At 42.0% G+C, this 21,009-nt stretch overlaps 2 protein-coding genes across 3 annotated transcripts in view; one reads left to right on the forward strand and one right to left on the reverse strand.

Annotated features, from left to right (window-relative positions):
* LRRC8C (leucine rich repeat containing 8 VRAC subunit C) overlaps positions 1-12,801 on the reverse strand; it is an 87,092-nt gene extending 74,291 nt beyond the window's left edge. Inside the window, exon 1 of one of the 2 annotated variants that reach the window (XM_043460723.1) lies at positions 12,549-12,801. The gene's annotated coding sequence lies outside the window, so the exon portion shown is untranslated. The remainder of the gene's footprint in view (positions 1-12,548) is intronic. The other variant, XM_043460722.1, reaches the window with a different exon arrangement.
* Positions 12,358-21,009, forward strand: part of LOC122428823 (translation initiation factor IF-2-like) — a 30,755-nt gene continuing 22,103 nt past the window's right edge. Inside the window, exons 1-2 of the mRNA XM_043448946.1 lie at positions 12,358-12,666; positions 12,718-13,189. Of these exons, the coding sequence (XP_043304881.1) occupies positions 12,358-12,666; positions 12,718-13,189 (781 nt within the window). The remainder of the gene's footprint in view (positions 12,667-12,717; positions 13,190-21,009) is intronic.

Below are 21,009 nucleotides of genomic sequence, written 5' to 3' on the forward strand. Positions count from 1 at the left end.
GGGGCAATTAGCTTTCCTGCTTTTGGGCTGCTTTTTGAAATTTCAAAATCATAAATAACTAAAAGCAAAATAGCAGAACAATAAAAGATTCCTGGACTCTAGAGAAATTAAAATTCTGAGATTTCTTAAACACTTTCTTACGTGTAGTTAATAAGCCAACCACCCATATGGCCTTCTCTTATTACTGGGCATCTGTATTCTTATCTGACAACATTTTAAAATGTTGGTTTAAGATTGTTTCTAATTTGGAGCAGTAAAAAAGGAGCATTTTTTTTTTAATATTCAAAACACATTTGAGACACATTAGACAGCCTCTAGGTAACACCAAAGGTGTGCTCCCTCTCCTATAATCCAGGATGCGGTACTCACAAGTAAAAGAGATGCTGGAAATAATTAGTTTTAATTGATTTGCTCCTTAAATCTCTTAATTAGGCCAACAGTAGGCTGTTCTGTTTATTGCAGTCACATTATGGGGAGAGCTGTTAAGTAAAAAAGTTAAATAAAATGTTATTAATGTGATTATGTTATTAGATACCCTTTCAGGATAAGTAAAATCATCTTCAAGTTCAGGTACAAGAGCTGACTGAAACAGTCACTGACAACAGATTTATTTCAAAGATTTTGTTTCTAAATTTTAAATACCCACATGTTATTAGAGATGAGTGTGGCATTTATCTTTAGCTGTTGCTTTGTAGATTCCTTGGGATATGGAATCCTAATTTCAAACACTAAGTCTGTAAGTAGACATACTTTTACTTCTTCCTTTCCAATATTTATGTCTTCAATTTTTTTTATCCTTATTGTACTGGCTAGTCTCCTACAAAATACGGTATAATGCTAAAGGGGAAAAGACTAGTCTTTGGAAACCAGCTAAAGAGCTAATCAGTTAACTGTCAACTGTCAGGCAAGAATCCAATGACCTTGAACCCACATTTTTTTTTATGTAGCCTAACGATAATATGTACATCATGAGAAACGCTGGGCTGGAAGAAACACAAGCTGGAATCAAGATTGCTGGGAGAAATATCAATAACCTCAGATATGCAGATGACACCACCCTTATGGCAGAAAGTGAAGAGGAACTAAACAGCCTCTTGATGAATGTGAAAGAGGAGAGTGAAAAAGTTGGCTTAAAGCTCAACATTCAGAAAACGAAGATCATGGCATCTGGTCCCATCACATCATAGGAAATAGATGGGGAGACAGTGGAAACAGTGTCAGACTTTATTTTTCTGGGCTCCAAAATCACTGCAGATGGTGATTGCAGCCATGAAATTAAAAGACGCTTACTCCTTGGAAGGAAAGTTATGACCAACCTAGACAGCATATTAAAAAGCAGAGACATTACTTTGTCAACAAAGGTCCATCTAGTCAAGGCCATGGTTTTTCCAGTGGTCATGTATGGATGTGAGAGTTGGACTGTGAAGAAAGCTGAGCACCGAAGAATTGATGCTTTTGAACTGTGGTGTTGGAGAAGACTATTCAGAGTCGGTTGGACTGCAAGGAGATCCATCCAGTCCATCCTAAAGGAAATCAGTCCTGGGTGTTCATTGGAAGGACTGATGCTGAAGCTGAAACTCCAATACTTTGGCCACCTCATGCGAAGAACTGACTCAATGGAAAAGACCCTGATGCTGGGAGGGATTAGGGGCAGGAGGAGAAGGGGATGACAGAGGATGAGATGGCTGGATGGCATCACCGACTCGACGGACATGGGTTTGAGTAAACTCCGGGAGTTGGCGATAGACAGGGAGGCCTGGTGTGCTGCGGCTCATGGGGTTGCAAAGAGTCGGACAGGACTGAGCGACTGAACTGAACTGAACTGAACAATAATATCTAACCATCCACTATGTTTATAAAATGCCCCTAGTCAGGATGAATTTTTAAACTACTTCTGACCTATCAGAAGTCTTTTATATGTAAGACTAAAATAAAACTGTAACATAGATTCAAAAATGATTTGTCTAAACAGTGTTTTCTAACAGTTTCTTCAGTCTACTAGTTATCCATCACCATCTCCATAGGATTAACTCTACTTTTGCCCTAATGGCATGTAGTTATTTTCCATCTTGCATTTCATTCATTTATTCATTCAACAAATATTTACTGATCCTTTGCGAACATATTAGGTACTATTCTAAATACTGCTGATATAGAAATGAACACAACAAAACAAACAAAAGTCTAGTATATTTTATGTTCGGTTTATTTATTTTTCTTCAAGGTACAATCCTATACTTTCCTTAAGTGAATTTCAGTGCTCAGTTTTGACTATTTCCTTCATTTTTATTTTATTTTGCCAAGCTCATTTCCAACTCTTGCTTCAACACTACGTTATGCACCATGGAGCCACATACAGAAATATAAGATATACATTAAACCATCAGATCCTTAGATAAAATGCTTAAACACTCAACAAAGATCCAAACCCTAGACACACCCCTAGTGCTAACTCCTCAACTTTCACCATTTTCTGGTTACAGGGATCTATATAGCTGTGCATTAACTAGAAAGGTATTTTTGTGTGCTATATATAGTATTTCCTAACTTTGCTGATGGGAAATTATCCTGGACCTTGCTAATTTCAAGGGACATAATATAAATTAGCTTCAAGGTGTTTTCCTAATGAAGCTGTTCTCACTGTTCTTTTTAAAAATCAAGGTGTTATTAGCTAAATGACCCCCAAAGTATTTTTTCCAGAAGCTGAATTTATAGGTTATACCCTTCCTATTAAAAAAAAGATATTTGAATCTGTTTCTAATTTTAATACATTCCTAAGGTATTTGAGAAAGAGTAGTTAGTAATTTTTATTGATTATTGGACCCATGAGTTTTCATCTATTTAGCTTACGTAGTGACTTTTATCTAGTATTTGTTTTGATGTTCTGACTTCATGCTTTATATAACACTCCAAATTTCCCATGGCATATAGAAATATTTCTGTATACATATGTCATGACCCTATTAAGAAGAATAACTTCTATCTACACTCTTAAATTTCATTTCTAGAATTTAAGATAACAGAAAGGGATATATGGTAAGATGGCAGGTTAGAAACTTCAGTGCAAAATGTACCATTAAGTGTTTATTCCACAACTGTTTCCCCAGCAGCTCTGTTCCAGTCACTGCAGGTGCTGTGGATACAGAAGTGAACAGGACCAATACGGCCAAATGGCCTCAGCCCTCATGGACTTTCAGTGCAGCTCTAAAAATCAAACAAAGAGAAAAGATGTGGAAAACAAAGATATTTCTGAGGCCTTGGGGGGAAAGGAGAGGGGGAAAGAATAATACGGTTAAAATAAAAGCTGAAAGAAGAAGATGAGTTGTGGTGGAAGAAGGAGCATGCAAAGGCTGTGTGTGTGTGGGCTCAGTGGTGTCCAACTCTCTGCAACCCCATGGACTACAGCCCACCAGCACCCTCTGTCCATGGAATTCTCCAGGCAAGAACACGGGAGTGGGTTGCTATTTCCTTCTCCAGGGGATCTTCCTGACCCAGGGATCAAACCCTCAGCTCTTGTGTCTCCTGCACTGGCAGGCGGATTCTTGACCACTAGCGCCACCTGGGAAGCCCACGGCCTCCAAATGCCAAAAGAAGCCAGTATATAAAGCCAAGCTCCTAAAAGCTCTAACCCTAAAAAGCTCTGAGATTCCATGTCAGAAGCCCAGGCTTATGCTCCCTATGGAACCAGAGCATGGAAACAAACACGAAACAGCTAACAGTGACTTCAGAAGTCTCACCCCCACCACCAAATATCTACTTGTTGTGAGTTAAAATTTCTTAGACAGGGAACACAGTGTTTCATAATAATAAACAATTGCCATAAAATGCAAATGCTCTAATAAAGACAAACTAATTTATACTCATTAAAACTGAACAATCACAAGAATGAATGGTTAGTATTAGAGCCTTCCCAGCGTAACAGAAGTAAGTAAATAAAAGATGTTGTGCATTTAAAGTTTGGGGAGGGTTTCCCATCCCTGAAACAAAAGAATGCAGGTAGAGGTAGGTCTGGAAGATAACTTCATGAATGTAATCATGTTGTCAAGATGCAACTGATACGACTGGAAGATGTATTTTTACAAATATATTTCAGCTTAAGAGCCAATATGATTTCTTATAAAGGAAAAATGTGTATGTATACACTGTTCTTCATGTCTTTTAGTTCCACATGGCTCATTTGTGATTTTCAAACATAGTCTAGAATTATGGTCCTCCACTTGTTCTCAACAGGGGGGGCAATCTTGTCCGTCAAATACTTGGTCTGCCAGGTGCTATGCTTAGTTGCTCAGCTGTGTACAACTCTGTGACCCCATGGACTGTAGCCCGCCAGGCTCCTGTGTCTGTGTGGATCCTCCAGGCAAGAATACTGGAGTGGGTTCAGGTTGTAGCCTGCCAACAGGCCACAGTACCTAAGTGGGTAGACAGGGTATCTGTGGCATTACAATGTATCTAAAAATACGTATCTCTAGAAGGAAGGTAGGCATGAACTAAAGAAATGCTGAGAAATGCTTCCCTATAAGCTTCCTTACTTTAAGTAAGCTTCCTTACTTACTCCTGCGCTTCCTACCTTTGGGCAGTCTTTGAGTTCAGCCAAAATAACTTTCCTCCTTGCTCTTCCTTCCCACCCATCTCCAGTAAGGACAGAGCTTTCATTCTTCTGAGTTCTTGAAAGAACCTATAGTTCTCCTGGATGCCTTTGACCTCAAATGCCCAGTCGTCTAGAACACTTTCAGTTGTTTCCCTAAGCTTTACAACATTTTTCTTAAAACCGGTTCTTGAATTTTGCCTTTTTCTCTTTTCTTAACTCTATTCATTTTCTGAATATTACCATGTCTCTACTGACTGGCATTCACAGACTGTAGAATCATATTCTAAAAGGACAACCCATCCAATAGCAGAAAAGGATTTTAAATTCACTCCCTGAACTTGCGACAGTGTGTTACACTTTTACGTAGGTACCCCAGGCTATTTTTTTGTTTCATGCCTGATATTGGAAAACAGTTCAGGTATTCTCTACCTTTGAATATGTTTAGGAGATTTTCACTGTATCTGCCGAACTATCTACTTTACGTAAAGTTCTGAGATTACCCTCTTGCCCTTCTGTGGCTGTGCTGAGAGCGAATGGGAGTACGTTATTGTTCTAGGTATTCGAGGCCACACTAGTTTCCACTCTTGCCCATCTTGACCCCACAGTCTCTTTCCTATTTCTATAGTCCAGGAATGACCCATATCTAGCAGACCTATTATTAATAATAAATAATAGTATTTGTTATTATTGTCATAGGGTGTTATAGTGTGTGAGAGATATATATATATATATATATACACACACACACACACACACACATATATAGACAGAGAATATAGCATAGTATAGTAATGTTATAGTGTTTCACTTCTTTTACCTGTTCCTTTAAAATTTTTCTACCTCTGATATTTGTGGTGAGACTATCTGGGTGTTTTCCCCATGCTAATTCTCTCATTATTCTCACATAATTCTAACAGAAGCGGAAGATATTAAGAAGAGGTGGAAAGAATATACAGAAGAACTGTACAAAAAAGATCTTCACGACCCAAATAATCACAATGGTGTGATCACTCACTTAGAGCCAAAAATCGTGGAATGTGAAGTCAAGTGGGCCTTAGGAAGCATCACTACAAACAAAGCTAGTGGAGGTGATGGAATTTCAGTTGAGTTATTTCAAATCCTAAAAGATGCTGCTGTGAAAGTGCTGCACTCAATATGTCAGCAAATTTGGAAAACTCAGCAGTGGCCACAGGACTGGAAAAGTTCAGTTTTCATTCCAATCCCAAAGAAAGGCAATCCCAAAGAATGCTCAAACTACCGCACAATTGCACTTATCTTACACGCTAGTAAAGTAATGCTCAAAATTCTCCAAGCCAGGCTTCAGTAATATGTGAACCATGAACTTCCAGATGTTCAAGCCGGTTTTAGAAAAGGCAGAGGAACCAGAGATCAAATTGCCAACATCTGCCGGATCATTGAAAAAGCGAGAGTTCCAGAAAAACACCTATTTCTGCTTTACTGACTATGCTAAAGTCTTTGACTGTGTGGATCACAATAAACTGTGGAAAATTCTGAGGGAGATGGGAATACCAGACCACCAGACCTGCCTCTTGAGAAACCTGTATGCGGGTCAGGAAGCAACAGTTAGAACTGGACATGTAACGATAGACTAGTTCCAAATAAGAAAAGGAGTACGTCAAGGCTGTATATTGTCACTCTGCTTATTTAACTTCTATGCAGAGTACATCATGAGAAACGCTGGGCTGGAAGAAGCACAAGCTGGAATCAAGATTGCCGGGAGAAACAGCAATAACCTCAGATATGCAGATGACACCAGCCTTATGGCAGAAAGTGAAGAAGAACTACAGAGCCTCTTGATGAAAGTGAAAGAGGAGAGTGACAAAGCTCAACATTCAGAAAACTAAGATCATGGCATCTGGTCCCATCACTTCATGGTAAATAGATGGGGAAACAGTGGCTGACTTTAGTTTGGGGGGCTCCCAAATCACTGCAGATGGTGACTGCAACCATGACATTTTTTAAAAGACACTTACTCCTTGGAAGGAAAGTTATGACCAACCTAGAGAGCATATTAAAAAGCAGAGACATTACTTTGTCAACAAAGGTCCATCTAGCCAAGGCCATGGTTTTTCTAGTAGTCATGTATGGATGTTGAGAGTTGGACTCTAAAGAAAGCTGAGCACAGAAGAATTGATGCTTTTGAACTGTGGTGTTGGAGAAGACTCTTGAGAGTCGCTTGGACTGCAAGGAGACCCAACCAGTCCATCCTAAAGGGGATCAGTCCTGGGTGTTCATTGGAAGGACTGATGTTGAAGCTGAAACTCCAATACTTTCACCACCAGATGAGAAGAGCTGACTCTTTTGAAAAGATCCTGATGCTGGGGAAGATTGAGGGTGGGAGGAGAAGGGGACAACGAGGATGAGATGGTTGGATGGCATCACCGACTCAATGGATGTGAGTTTGGGTAAACTCTGGGAGTTGGTGATGGACAGGGAGGCCTGGCGTGCTGCAGTTCATGGGGTCGCAAAGAGTTGGACACAACTGAGCGACTGAACTGAACTAAATTGAATTCTCTCATGAAAGTCAATTTGATTGTATCCTCCACAGTGTGCCATGATTAGTCCTATTTTCAACCAAAGGGTTTGAAATCCTTGCTTATTATCTCAACCTTTTCTCTAAGGCAGGTACAGGTATACCAGCTTTTTGAAAGTTCCCTTTACACTACTTCACTTTTATGAAAGACCTATAGTGGTGCCTGATTTGACTAACTAAAAGAAATCCAAAAAGGATTTTTGCACTTATGGAAAAGAAAGGCAAAAAGCAAAAATAGTGTTCAGCATTGGTTTTGCAGTAAGCAGAAATACAGCAGCAGCGAACACCCAGGGCAGCAGCAACAGTGGCACTGCAAGCTCCTTCCCCAAGAGCTACACTCAGCATCTCCACATCAAGCCCCATAACTTTGAACAGTATCTGTGAGCATCTTCGCTTTATCTCCATGTATTCTGTGCATCCGTTAGTAAGATGTGTCCTAAGATAACTGTTCCTTCCCTTTATGCTATTTCAGCTTACATAAATTTTCAGAGGAACTCTGCTTGCAGATAATGGGGGAAACCTGCATTTCTTTCCCACAGGTAAATTATAATCCTAATTAAAGAAATCCATCAGGATCATTACCTCATCTAAAATGCCAAACTATTCAAATACTGTTGATGTACTCAATATATTTACAACCTAATGAGGTTACTATACCACCATGGAAGCAACTGATCAATGAAATATAGCTATCTTACCTGGTACCTAATGGCCAAGGCTTTGAAGAACTGTGGCCTTCCAGTAAATGGAATGCCAGTTAAAGGAGTGAAGAAGGCTGGGATGAACAAGTCTCAGAATAAAGAGGAGGGTGCCACTACTCATGTAACAGAGACAAATAACTTGGGTGTGTTTCCTAATTATTGTGAGGATCTCTCTTTGAATATTTGACTCATCTTTCATTCAGGAAATCGAAACTATCTATGTTTTATTTGAAGCAAGGCATATAAAGAAATAGAAAAATGTCCCTATCTTCAAAGAGTTTACAGTTTTTTGTAGGATATTACCTGGACAAATAACCTTAAAAAATGTAAAAATCATTAGGGGGACATGTTATCTGAATTATAAGTGAACTGACAAATCATTAAAAAGGAAGGTCTATAGCTCACGTAGGAGGTTGCATTTAGGTTGGGCCTTGAAGTAGGTGCAAAACATTAGCTGGTAGAGACTCGGCGAAGGGTGAGGTATGTGGTGGGGAGATACTAGGATTGCCATGGTGCTCTGAGTGATAAGCAAGGCTGAGATATCAGGAGAGGCAGAAAACAGGATAGTGCACTTGCCAAGATATACAAATTCCATCCCATTGAAAGATGGCTATTAATATTCTAAAAAATGTGCAGAGTAGGGCAAAGGAAAAACTACATAAGGTGAGTAAATGTTTATAAGTCAAGACTACAAAAAAAAAGGATGTGATTCAAAAGTTAAAGATGCTAAAAAGCAGCTAAGGCCTTTATATAAAAAAGTGAATCAATGACAGTGCTGACTAAATGCTATATGCATGTAAGATATACAAATGTAAAATTAAACAGAAATTTCAATCAGTGGTAGAATACAGTAATTCTTACCATTTACTAAGCACCTACTAGGTGACAGGACCACATTTTGTCCCATTGTGCTAAGTCGCTTCAGGTGTGTCTGACTCTGTGATCCTATGGACTGTAGCCCACCAGGCTCCTCTGTCCATGGGATTCTCCAGGCAAGAATACAAAAGTGGGTGGCCATGCTCTCCTCCAGGGGATCTTCCTGATCCAGGGATCAAACCCGCTTCTCTTATGTCTCCTGCATTGGCAGGCGGATTCTTTACCACTGGTGCCATCTGGGAAGCCCTTTGTCCCATTACTTCATGGCAAATAGAAGGGGAAAAAGTAGAAGCAATGACGGATTTTATTTTCTTGGGCTCCAAAATTACTGCGAATGGTGACTGCAGCCATGAAATTAAAGGATGCTTGCTCCTTGGAAGGAAAGTTATGACAAATGTAGACAGTGTATTAACAAGTTAAGACATCACTTTGCCAACAAAGGTCCGTATACTGAAAACTATGGTTTTTCCATTAGTAATGTACGGATGTGAGAGTTAAACCATAAAGAAGGCTGAGCGTCAAAGAATTGATGCTTTCAAACTGTGGTGCTAGAGAAGACTCCTGAGTCTCTTGGACAGCAAACAGATCAAACCAGTCAATCCTAAAGGAAATCAATCCTGAATATACATCAGAAAGACTGATGCTTAAGCTGAGGATCCAATACTTTGGCCGCCTGATGCAAAGAGCCGACTCATTGGAAAAGACCCTGATGATGGGAAAGAATGAGGGCAGCAGAAGTGGGTGGCAGAAGACGAGATGGTTGGATGGCATCACTGACTCAATGGACATGAGTTTCAGCAAACTCCAGGAGATAGTGAAGAACAGGGAAGCCTGGTGTGCTGCAGTCCATGGGATGGCAAAGAGTCAGACACGACTTAGTGACTGAACACACAACACACAGGTTTCAGGAGCTGTCCTTTGTAAGCACTGTTACACTGAATGCACACAATGATCCAGCTAGGTGGGCTTTACTTATAAGCCCATTATCACACCAAGAAACTGTGGCTCAGAGAAGCTCAATAATGTGAATTAGTTGGCACTTGTTCTATGCAGTAGAGCCAGAATCTGTACCAGCTTTTCCTATCTTGAGGCCATGCCCTTTATCCCATACCAGTCTACAAAGATTTATATTTTAAGAGACATTAAGTGAATTAAGGATACCTGCATTAGGATACTTGTCACCTTGTTGGTTGCAATATGCTTTCATGAGTGTTCTGGGCCTGCAGACATAGCCAGCACTCCAGGGATTGAGTATAAACTCTTTGGGAGTGTGTTGCAGCTCATGAGGGCATCATTATCATGTGAATGAGAATAGCTGATGAGCCAGAGTGAAATGTTCATTAGGTTAAGCTCTAAATCAGTCATATAATAGAGAGCAGTGACAAGAAGAGGGGTTTGGGAAACAGATGGCCCAGAGTCCAAATGTGAATTCTGCTATATACCAGAAAACCCTGAACAGGTGACCTGACTTCCTTAATCCCCCATTTCCTCATACAGTCCTTATGGTAAGTTAACAATAAATTTATTTAGGAAAAAAAGAGAGGCAGCTTTGAATAACAAAAAAGTAAATCATTAAGACTGGAGGATTTGGAAGTATGTATTTGTATAACAGATTCACTTTGCTATACATCTGAAACTAACACAACACTGTAAATCAATTATACCTCAATACAAATTAAAAGAAAAAAGACAACTAGAGGCTTGGCTTCATTCAGGCATTAACTCAGCTGTATGGTCTTGGATAAGTCACACACTCTGAGCCGCTCTCTTCTGTGAAGTGTGAATGGCCATCTGCCTTAAGAGTTTGTTGTCACATTTTGAGATCACGCATGTCAGGCATCTAGTGAAACCTGTATTACAGTAATGCTCCATATTAGATTATTAACACCACACTTGACAAAATAAGTGTGTATTTCCACTCTATTTCTTTTTTAAACTTGGGTTTTACTATGAAGTTATGGGTGACTACAACTTAAGTACAGACTATTAAGAATCATTAACAAATTGGTAAAGATTAGACACTTTTTTTTAATACTAAAAGCATTCCCTTCTCAAAACACATTTCCTTAAGTGCCTAGTCCATCTGAGAAATAAGAGATTAGTACCGTTAACAAAGGCTTTGATCATTTTATGACTAAGAAAGTTGTTAAACATGATTGCTATCTCTGATACTGCTGGTGGGTGAGTGGGCCTTATCTGTGGTCAAATCTGTTATGTGAACCATGAAAAGCATCCATCCTTGCAAAGCTGCTCCCCACCTTTCCCTCAAAAGCAAATAAACAACCTGACCTAAAGAGAGTATTTGATCACTCCAAAGCAAAGCCAGTCTGGGTCAGGTCCACAGTCTTCCCTATCTAAGCAAGTCACAAGAACGCAAATATCACAGATTGAAACTGTAGACCCTTAATCTGTTACCCATGTCCACAGGTTTATGAATCTGAGCAAATTTTGTGAAGTATGGCTTACCTTTGGGGTTTACACAAAACATTTAAAAACAGAATGTAAAGAAAAATAAAAACTATAAAGCTGACTGCTGAGGTGATGGTGCCCTACTGTGCCAAGAGAGTTAAGACCAGTTGCCTTCATCTCTCATCTGGAGGCATTTTAATAACTTGTCCATGAAGAAGCCTCCAGTATGCCTTAGGAAACTACTATATACCTGTCCGGAAATGTGACTATTGGTTAAAGCTACATTTTTTACACTATCCACTAGTGATAGCTTGTGAGAAATGTGTGACTAAAATAAGTCTTGCCATTTCCTTTACCTGTTCCTCCCCCATAAGTCTGCATGAAATAGTCATTCAAATCTCCCTCTGCCCAACGCTGCTGGCACTCACACACAGTTTGATGGGTGCTTATTTTTTAACTTTAAGGTGGGTAGCGACTTGAAAGTGTTTCCTAACTGGTTTTCTGGGAGTTTAAAATGCTTAAAAAGAATTCGAAAGTGAAGTTTGGCCTTAACCCTTGGAAATATCAGTCCTGGGATGTGGGCTAGGTGTCCGTGGCACCCAAAGCTAGGTAGAGAGCAAGGTTTTGAAGGGACTAGAATCCGATATATACCGTGGGTGGGGGAGGGAAGAACTGGCAGAGGGAGAGAAGAAAGGAATTAGCTTCTACAGAGCACATCCTAAGGTTGCTGAGTTGCTAACTCCATCCCTAGCCGTGTCGTCGCTGAGAACCAGCTGGAAAGGGAAAGACCAGCGAGCCTGGGTTTGTGTCGAAAGCAGCGGTCTTGGTGTCAGTCGCCGGCCTAGACACCTGGTTTCTGGGGCCCGCGAGATCCAGCGAAACCCTCTCTCCCCTCGGGTCCTGCTGGGGAGCAGGCATCTCGCTCTCGTTCTCTTCGGAGACCTAATTCCTCTCTCTCCCCAAAGTGCTAACTTCAGGGGCTCGGGGTGGTAAGGGAAGAGTTGACCAGTAGATAAAGACCCTGAGGTCTCAGGGAGGTTTAAGGTTGAAAAGAACGACGATCTCCCCCTGCGTGGCCCCGTTTTCTCCTGGTCCCCCAGCCCCATCCCCCCAAGTCCGCAGAACCTGCCGCGCTGCGCTTGGCGCCAGGCTGGGGTCTCTTACCCGACGCTGGGCTGGCGCGGAATGGGTGGGGTAAGGGTTGGCGGGTCCCCGAGCCCCGGCAGCGGATGGCTCCAGGGACCACACGCCGGGCAGGAGCCCACAGTCCGCCCGCCCGAGAGCCGGGGGAAGGCAGGGACGCGAACGAGGCGGGGCGAGTCGTGGCTCCAGCACACCTAGAGGACCGAGCCGGCGGTCCTCGGCGGGCCGTCCCTCTCCATCGCATCCCATCCCATCCCTCGGCGGTCCCCGCCCTTACCTCTGGGCGCGAGGGTGCCGGCTGCGAACGGTGCTGGGGAGCGGCAAGCCGTCTCCCGGCTGGGCTCAGCGGCGGCCAGCGGCAGCGGGGTCGCCCGCCGGGCGGCTGCTCATGGCTCGTCGCGCCCCGAAGCACTGCGGCCGCGGCCACGGCGGCGCCTTCCTCCTAGTCCTCTTCGCGGGCTCCGAGCCGGGACGCAGCTAACGCCCCAGCCCCGCAGCCCTCCTCCCCTCCGCCTCCCCGGCCGCGGACGGAGCCGCCTCCAGCGCCGCCCCGCGAGCAGCCGGGCCAGCGGCAGCCAGCGCCGCCCAGCGCCCGGCCCCGGGGTCGCCGCGCCGCCCGCCGGTCGGCTCCGCGGTGCCAGCCCGCTGTGACGCAGGCCGCCGGGCCCGGGAACTTCCTCCCGCGGAGACCACCCCGCGCCCGGGCCGGCCGCCCAGGACAGCCGCCGGCCGCCGAGGACTTCCTTCAGGGCGCCCAAGAAGATCTCCCGCCGCTTGCCGGTGGAGCCCCTCCGGCCTCTGGAACGCCCACCTGGCGGCCAGTGCCTGAGGAATGGACCGGGGCCACTACCTTCCCCATCCCGAACCCGAGGCTTCCCTGCGCTGGCGGCCGCGCCACAGTCGCAGCTCCACCCCGGGGTAAGTTGGAGGGGAGCCGCTACCACTAAAAATAGCCCTTCTGGGCACTCCTCGGAAGGACTGGGGAGGATGGAGATAATCCTTCCTCACTATCCTGCTCCCCTCACAGATGAGCAGAAGGGTGGGAGGGGGTGGTGGGACACACTTAGAGAGACAGAGAACAAAGGCAAAAACCAGTTTTCCTGGACCGTAAAACCCAGGAGCCGTTCCCTTGACACCTGAGCTTGCTCACCGCTAGGAACCTCCTTGTTCACGCAGCCTGACAACCTGGTGCCAGGTTCTGGGGGACTGAAATCGAATGCTCCGCCTGCAATTTCGTACTGTGCGTGGAGTTGATCTTTCTCGTCAAAACCACCTGTTGTTTAGAGTATGGGGGAGGGGGTTTCTTCCTCTCCCCCTCCCCTCTTAAATCGACCAACCACGCTTTTCTTCACTTTTCCCTACCCAATTTCAGGGTGAAAAGCGAACTCTGCCTTATTGAAAGCCGAGTCACCTGAATAGAAAATCTCCCCAGTGGAAAAATGTACAGACAAGATTACTAAGTAATATATGATCTTCTGGAATGCCTTACCAATATGAGTTTTTCTAAGAGCACCAACAATTAAACGATTGCTTTGTGTTGGCATTCAGGAAAAGAGGGGCGTATGCCAGCAGAGCAATTCATAGACAGCTAGTCTTTTTTTGCTAGTTGGTTTGTTCTTACACACCAAACCTTAAGAAAGCAGGCCTCTCTCCTTTTACCCCATTTTTATCTCCAAGTCAAAATTAAAATTTGTCAAAAAGTTGATTTCTTAGTCTTAACTGATTTTTCCATGCTCCTCTGGCAAATTCCTACACGTTTTCGAATTCCAGTACTGTTGTTGGGTGTCTTTCACAGAAGAAAACATTCAACCCTCTTAGTCCTTAGGAGATGACCCTAACATTAGCCTCAATTAACCTAGAGAACAACACTTAATTCTAAAGTGGGGCCTTCCTCCTAGATAGCAGGTGGGAAAAGTTCCTGGAAGTTTCCTAGAGAAAAGACAGAGGCTGACTAGCAATTTGCTGCAAACAAACAAACAAAAATTTTTTTAAGTGAAAATTTGAGTACCTTGTAGGCCACCAGGTACTAGCTGAGTCAACTAGTTAACTCAGGTTAAATACCTTACCTGGATTTAAACAGTGAGGTGATCACTAAGGGCACAAATATCCTGTGGAGGGCTTTGGTCTCCAGAGGCTTTCTGCCTGTACCTCTATCCTCCTTGTGTTCCTAAACTCAAGCTTAGTCCTCCCTGAAATGCTGCCTCACTGCCCAGTGTCAAGGAAGCACAATCCTAGACTTTGGACTGAGGTGAACCAGGAAGAAATCCCTGCTTTTTCTGTGTAAATGTAAGGAAATTACTGCTACTTCCCCCCACCCCATCAAAAATGTAAGTATAGTACTATAGGGTGATGTGAGAATTAAATAACACACTTAAATCACCAAGAACAGGGCCAAACACTTTGTAAGTACTTAGTAAATGGTAGCTGTGGTATTTACTACAATTCATTGCTCAGACAGTAAAGAATCCCCCTGCAGTACAGGAGACATGGGTTCGATCCCTGGGTTGGGAAGATTCTCTAGAGGAGGGCATGGCAACCCACTCCAGTATTCTTGCCTGGAGAATCCCCATGGACAGAGGAGCCTGGTGGGCTATAGTCCATGGGGTTGCAAAGAGTCTGACACAGAGTGAGTGACTTGCACTATTGCTCAGAGAACAAAAGAACCGGAAACAGCAATGAAGCTTGGAAATAGATTTGAGTCCCTGTAAGCTGAGTCCCTCCCTGCTCCACCCCATTAATTGCAATCCGTTTTTCTACTCTGTGCCTGCTTTCTAGTAGGATGAGCTGGACAGTTCTGTGTGTAGTCAGGTGATTCCCATGTACCCTGCAGTCTGAGAGGCGCTAGCCTGAAACTCATTATATTGTACTGCTTAGGTTTCCTTTTCTTATTTTACAGAATGTAGGCTTTAAGTCTATAGTCACCTCACTTCAGTCAGCTTAACTGAAATCAACACACACACTTATCAAGCCCTCTGTAAAACACTAGGTGAATTAGCAATCAGCCAGCTTCTGTGATTGCTGGACCCTGAAGGTCTCAAAGAAGGATAAGGCTTATTCCCTGATTTCCAGGTGTTCACAGAGCATGGGAGAGGGAATCTAGCATGCACTTGACTCAGTATAAACCATTTGGAACTAAATGTGGTAGAAGTTCATAGAAAAGAGAGGGCCCTGTGGGCCAAGGCTACCATTTTGATCTTTCGTTTAATATTCAGTCCTTTAGGCCAAAGTTTGGCATTCCAGATGGGCTGCCAGGATAAGTTCTATGTAGTTAACCATATAATGGTTGACAGTAGGGAACAAAAGTAGATCTTTCTGGGCAACTCACGACCATGGTACAAAATTTGGAATGATGTAGTGTTCGCATGCTAAGTTGCTTCAATTGTGTCTGACTCTTTGTGACCCCATAGACTGTAGCCCACCATGTTCCTCTGTCCATGGGATTCTCCAGGCGAGAATACTGGAGTGGGTTGCTATTTCCTATTCCAGGGGATCTTTCTGACCCTGGGATCAAACTCATGTCTTATGTCTCCTGCATTGGCAGGTAGAGTCTTTACCTCTAGTGCCACCTGGAAAGCCCGGAATGTTATAGATCTGGGCTCAAATCCTGAATCTGCCACTCACCAGCTATGCGATCATGAGTTTCTTAATTTTTGAACCCCATTTCCCATATCTTTATTGGAAGAATAATACCTTCTTTTTAAAGTTCCAGTGAGGCTTAGAAAGAATGTATGCAATTGCCATGGTAGATTGTATGGAAATGGTGATTATATTACATTATCTTGTTGTTGGCTACAATAAAGAACAGCCTGAGCTATCTCATTTCTTGAAAGCATATTTCAAAAGTCACTTTCTCTGTAGAGCTCTGCGGGCTCCAGGCAAGCATAATTCTCTCTTCCTTGTGTTCCCATAGAACTTACTTTTGAATCTCTGTTTCACCGTTGCACGCCACCACTTACCTCTTTACGTTTTGCTTCTCTACTGTTTCTTTATTCACTTGTACATCAATACTAGCAGAGAACCTGGCAACAAATTTTGAAAGAACAAGTTTAAAAATATTTCCATCTCCTGTATTGGTTCTGACTTTCAGTATAATTTGTATTAAACTACAGTCTCTAAGACCTCAACAGTTTAGTTTATACTAAAATTATGTGTTATGTACATGTATCTGCTTAAACCTTGATTTTTCAATGCTGGGCTCATTCTTTAAGATCAACCTGCTATGCTTGTGTGTTTTGTATGGGATGTCAGTTGATCCTGCCCAGTAATAGTGAAAGTAAAATCTAAATTCTAAACCCAAACCACCAGCAGAACTTTACCCAGCATTCTCTGCCCACCCTCTGCACTTCTGCTCTGCAGACCTCTTCTGAGCTTTGCGGGAAGGATCCTGAACTAACAGGAAACGTGGTTGTTTTTAAGTTTCAGCTGTTAACATTGTTGCAACCATTAGCACTTTGTGAGTTAATAGCTGCAAGACAAAACCCACCTTTAGCTACAGTTTTTAAATTCTTGACTGCATGCCAGTAAAAATGCTCAGACAAGAGAAACCTTCCCTAGAAAATGTCCTGTGAGCCGGAAGTTGCCCAGGAGGTAATGTGGTCAAATGTGGTCTTGATCCTAAAATGGCAATAGAATTGTGCCAGAGGCAAGGGTAGTGTTGCTGAGGACTTAAAATAGGATTCTAGAAAAGTTTGGGTCAAATTCTTCTAAAATCATAATTTATATATCTCCTTCAATAACACATGCATGTTTGTGCACATGCAAACACAATATGTAAGTGTTTGGTCCCACTAACTTGTGAGATAGTCTTTGGAAATAATGGTGAATAAGCATTTACAAAATACATGCTAATGTGCTAAGTAGTAGCTTTATATTAATATTTATATGTATTGTTATCATTTAGTTGCCATCCCCAGCTAGTAGGCAGTGTTATTTTCTTTTATTGATAGAGAGGCAGATTGCAATCAAGTAACTAGCCAAAGGCCTCATGACCAATGAGTGGAAGTGTTAGGATCTGGGCCCAGGTGACTCTAATTTCAGAGTTCTGGGGCTTAACCACTATTCAATCACATGAGAAAGGAATATGTACTTTTAAATTGAATCCATCAAGTATCTTCAGTAAGGTTTATGATGTACTTTTTCAATACTTTTTGAAATTGCATTAATTTGTGCTTTTCCCAATAGCATACTCATATCCTAAATGTGCCTTCCTGGGATGATTTTACAGCTTGCTCTTTAATTGAGAAGCGTTTTATGACTGAAAGCAAACTTAATGAAAGAGCATGAAGTGTCTGTGGTTCTGAGCTTAGGCAATATGAAATATACCAGGCAACCTCATTCTTGGAATTTTTATTTTTATACAGACCAATGATAAATAGCTTTCACATGATAGACATGTAGTATAAGTTTTAAGTAAAAATGAGTTTGATAGTCTCAGGAGTGACTTTTTTTGTATCCAAATATAACTGCTATAATTGCACTACTAAATAATATTTGCTTGCTACTACTTATTAATCACGTACAGCCACTGATCTAAGAACTTTACCTATATTAACTCGTTAATTAAATCTACAAATGACTGGCTCTAGCCGTGAAATAAATTATTCTAAAGATAATGAAACATTGTTAAAAGAGTTAGAACTTTCTTATTTATTAAACAAACTACATTAGGATTTACTTCCTAAGGAAGGTAACTCATTTTTTCCCAGGACTAAACATTTTTAGCCTTTTCTTAGTACCATATCATATTATGCATGTAGAATGTATCCTAGAACATCTCAGATCACACTTTAACATTAACTTGCTTCAAATTTCAGTGACATCAGCCCTGACAAAGCACTTGATTTCAGGCCTGAAGAACTGCTTCTTTCCTCTGACTAAAATGCTGCTCTTCTCTGTCTCTCTGAGGCATGAATATCCATGGCTCAAGACGTCTTATCAGGGTAGTGAAATTGAAGATGCTCTTGTTACATAAACATGACTCTCTCTTTGGAAAAGTATCATGGACGGTGCCTTGTTCACTCAGAAAATGCTACAGCCATGCCTGGATGCTGTCTTCTTAAAGCTGCCTTACACTGACACAAGGTACATTTTCTTGAGGCTTTTTGGAGTTCATTTATTAATTTCCTAAATTTACTCACATTGTTTACCTCTCTGGAGAAAGAAACAAGAAAGCCTGGTTTGCCTTCTCAGTAACAGTGGTAAGATCTTTGGCGATCACGTTTATTGCTAGTAATATTTATCCTTCCTAGATTTCAGGAAGTAATGGATATAGTCACCAACATATAATCAAAGATGCAGGAAGGTATCCTTTGCTGTTATCTATGGGAAATATGTCTAGAGCGGGGCAGAACAGTCAGGCAATTTCTTCCCAAAGCACGTGTGTCTTCCACCATCCATTGCCAGTGAGATAAAGCCTTTCCTGTACTGAGGCATGTCCAAGTAGCATTTTGTAGAGTTACCCTTTAAGTACCCTGAGAAATAGGGGTCTTTGGTCAGAGCCATTGCGGAAACATTCTGTTCCTCTTGGGGATTCACAGTGAATATTAACATGCTAAGGGCTCTGAGAAGTCCTGCTCTAAAAATACTTGTTGACTTTGCTGAACTTAGCATTTCTCTAATTTCATTTACCATGAAATGATTTCCTTCGTCATATCTATCAACATTCCAAGAAGAATAAAACCTCTCAGAATAGAATGTTTGAATTGTTATTCTAGAGTTAAAGACATCAGAACCTTCATAAGATTTCCCCCCTTGGGAAGATAAGGGAATTATAGGCCCTATTAACTATTAATTTAAAGAATGCCTACGAAGATAAGCCCTCTTGACAGGTGCAATCTGCATGCATTTTCCTTACAAATAGCCATAATAGAGTCCCTGTCATCTTGAATAGGATAAGGAGCCCCATTCTCACTGGTAATCCTGTGGTCTTGTTCCTTTACGCTGAGCAATATTCCCTTGCTTTTACATGTTTGTGTTAGCCTTTAGGTTCTTTCTACAGCCTTCTCTGGTGGTTCAGACAGTTAAGAATTTGCCTGCAATGCAGGAGACCCAGTTTCCACCGCTGGGTTGGGAAGACCCCCTGGAGGAGGAAATGACAATCCAGTATTCTTACCTGCAGAATCCAGTGGACACAGGAGCCTGGCGGGCTGCAGTCCATAGGATCGCAAGTCAGACACAACTGAGCAACTAACACCTTCCGTGCACTCGAAGGGATAGCAGAGAATTTACCAGTGACCGACAGGAGACAACTGTCCATGCATCTATAATATTTCGCACATCTTGTGAGCAAGACACTGACTGCCCTTTCTTCCAGACTAGATTTTCAGACATTTGTATAGTGAACAGCCTTGACAGTAGTGATAATGCCTCCTTCTGGAGCAAAGGGCAAGCCCAGTGACTGCTCAGTATAATAATATTATAATGTCTCTCTCCAGAGCAAAGGACAGGAGACACACTCATTATAAAGTCTTCACACTACCTAAGATCACAGCTCCTCTTCTACAACACAACCTGTTGTTAGTATGTTGAAGCTCAGGGAACAGACACACAGAAAATGCTGATACTCTGGCTCCAGCTATTGCTGTAAGAAATGAACTTTCCCCCATCTCTGATCCAGGACTTTAATGTCTTCTACCAGCATCCAAGAGAAACTGGGGCAGGCTGATTTTTTTTTAGCTTGCAAATAATAAAGTCTCCAGCCTTTTACAGTCCTTGACAGTAACTGGCTTTTTCCTCCCTATGAACTGAACATGGGTGGAATAATTCATGACCTTAGGTGGTCTCCCTCCCTGTTACTGTGAACATACTCTCCTACAAGTGCTTCTCTAGGCCTGTTAGCATTTACAGCTGTCCATCCCTGTTTCTGAGCAACATTCAGTAGAGGGCTGATAGAAATGATGTGCTCTGATGATGGGCTATCAAAGAAAGGCACCATGAATTTCTTTCCAGCATTTCCAGTCATTAACATGACTATAAAATATCTTATGTTCTATCTTGTTATTTTAAAGGAATTTAAAAATTAATCCTCAGTGCAAAGAAATTTACCATATTATAGTAAAGAATAGATATGTGTATGTGTGTGTGTGTGGGGGGGTACTTCTGAGTTAACTTCACTAATTTCTTCCAGAAGCAGTGTGAATAAAGGAAAACACTGGAGTTTGGATAGATAAATTGCTTCACATGACCAAAGGGAGGATCATTTTACGGTAACATGAAAACAACAGTGATCACATTTAAGAAACTGAAAACATCCAGATTTCTTGAATGTCAATGATATTCTTTAGCTTGTAAGATACTCCTGACAACAGTCTATTTGCATCTTATCTGATGTCACTTCTTCATGTTGATTTCATTGACTAAACCAGAACTCAAACTTTATGTGTTCTATAATAATGCTTTTGATCAGTTGCTTTGAAACGAACATTTTCTGATCAAAAGGGTTTCAGGGACTTTAGAATATAACAATAATTGATTTGTGAGCAACCTAGTCTGGAATTTTTAAGAGGTTGTCTGATAATTTGCTACAGTGATTTGAATGCTACAAATAGACTAGTATCAATAAATTAACATTTGTTGAGTGCTCTCAGCCAGGGAGGGCTTAAAGCATTTTACATTTACTGTTTCATTTAATCCATGTGACAACAGTAGGAGGCAGGTACTATCACTGTCCCCCTTTCACAGACAGGGAACTTGAAGGCACAGGTAAGTCATGCGTCTTGCCCCAGGACATGAGGACTCAA

Source organism: Cervus canadensis, chromosome 2, assembly GCF_019320065.1.
Source record: "Cervus canadensis isolate Bull #8, Minnesota chromosome 2, ASM1932006v1, whole genome shotgun sequence".
NCBI lineage: Eukaryota > Metazoa > Chordata > Mammalia > Artiodactyla > Cervidae > Cervus > Cervus canadensis.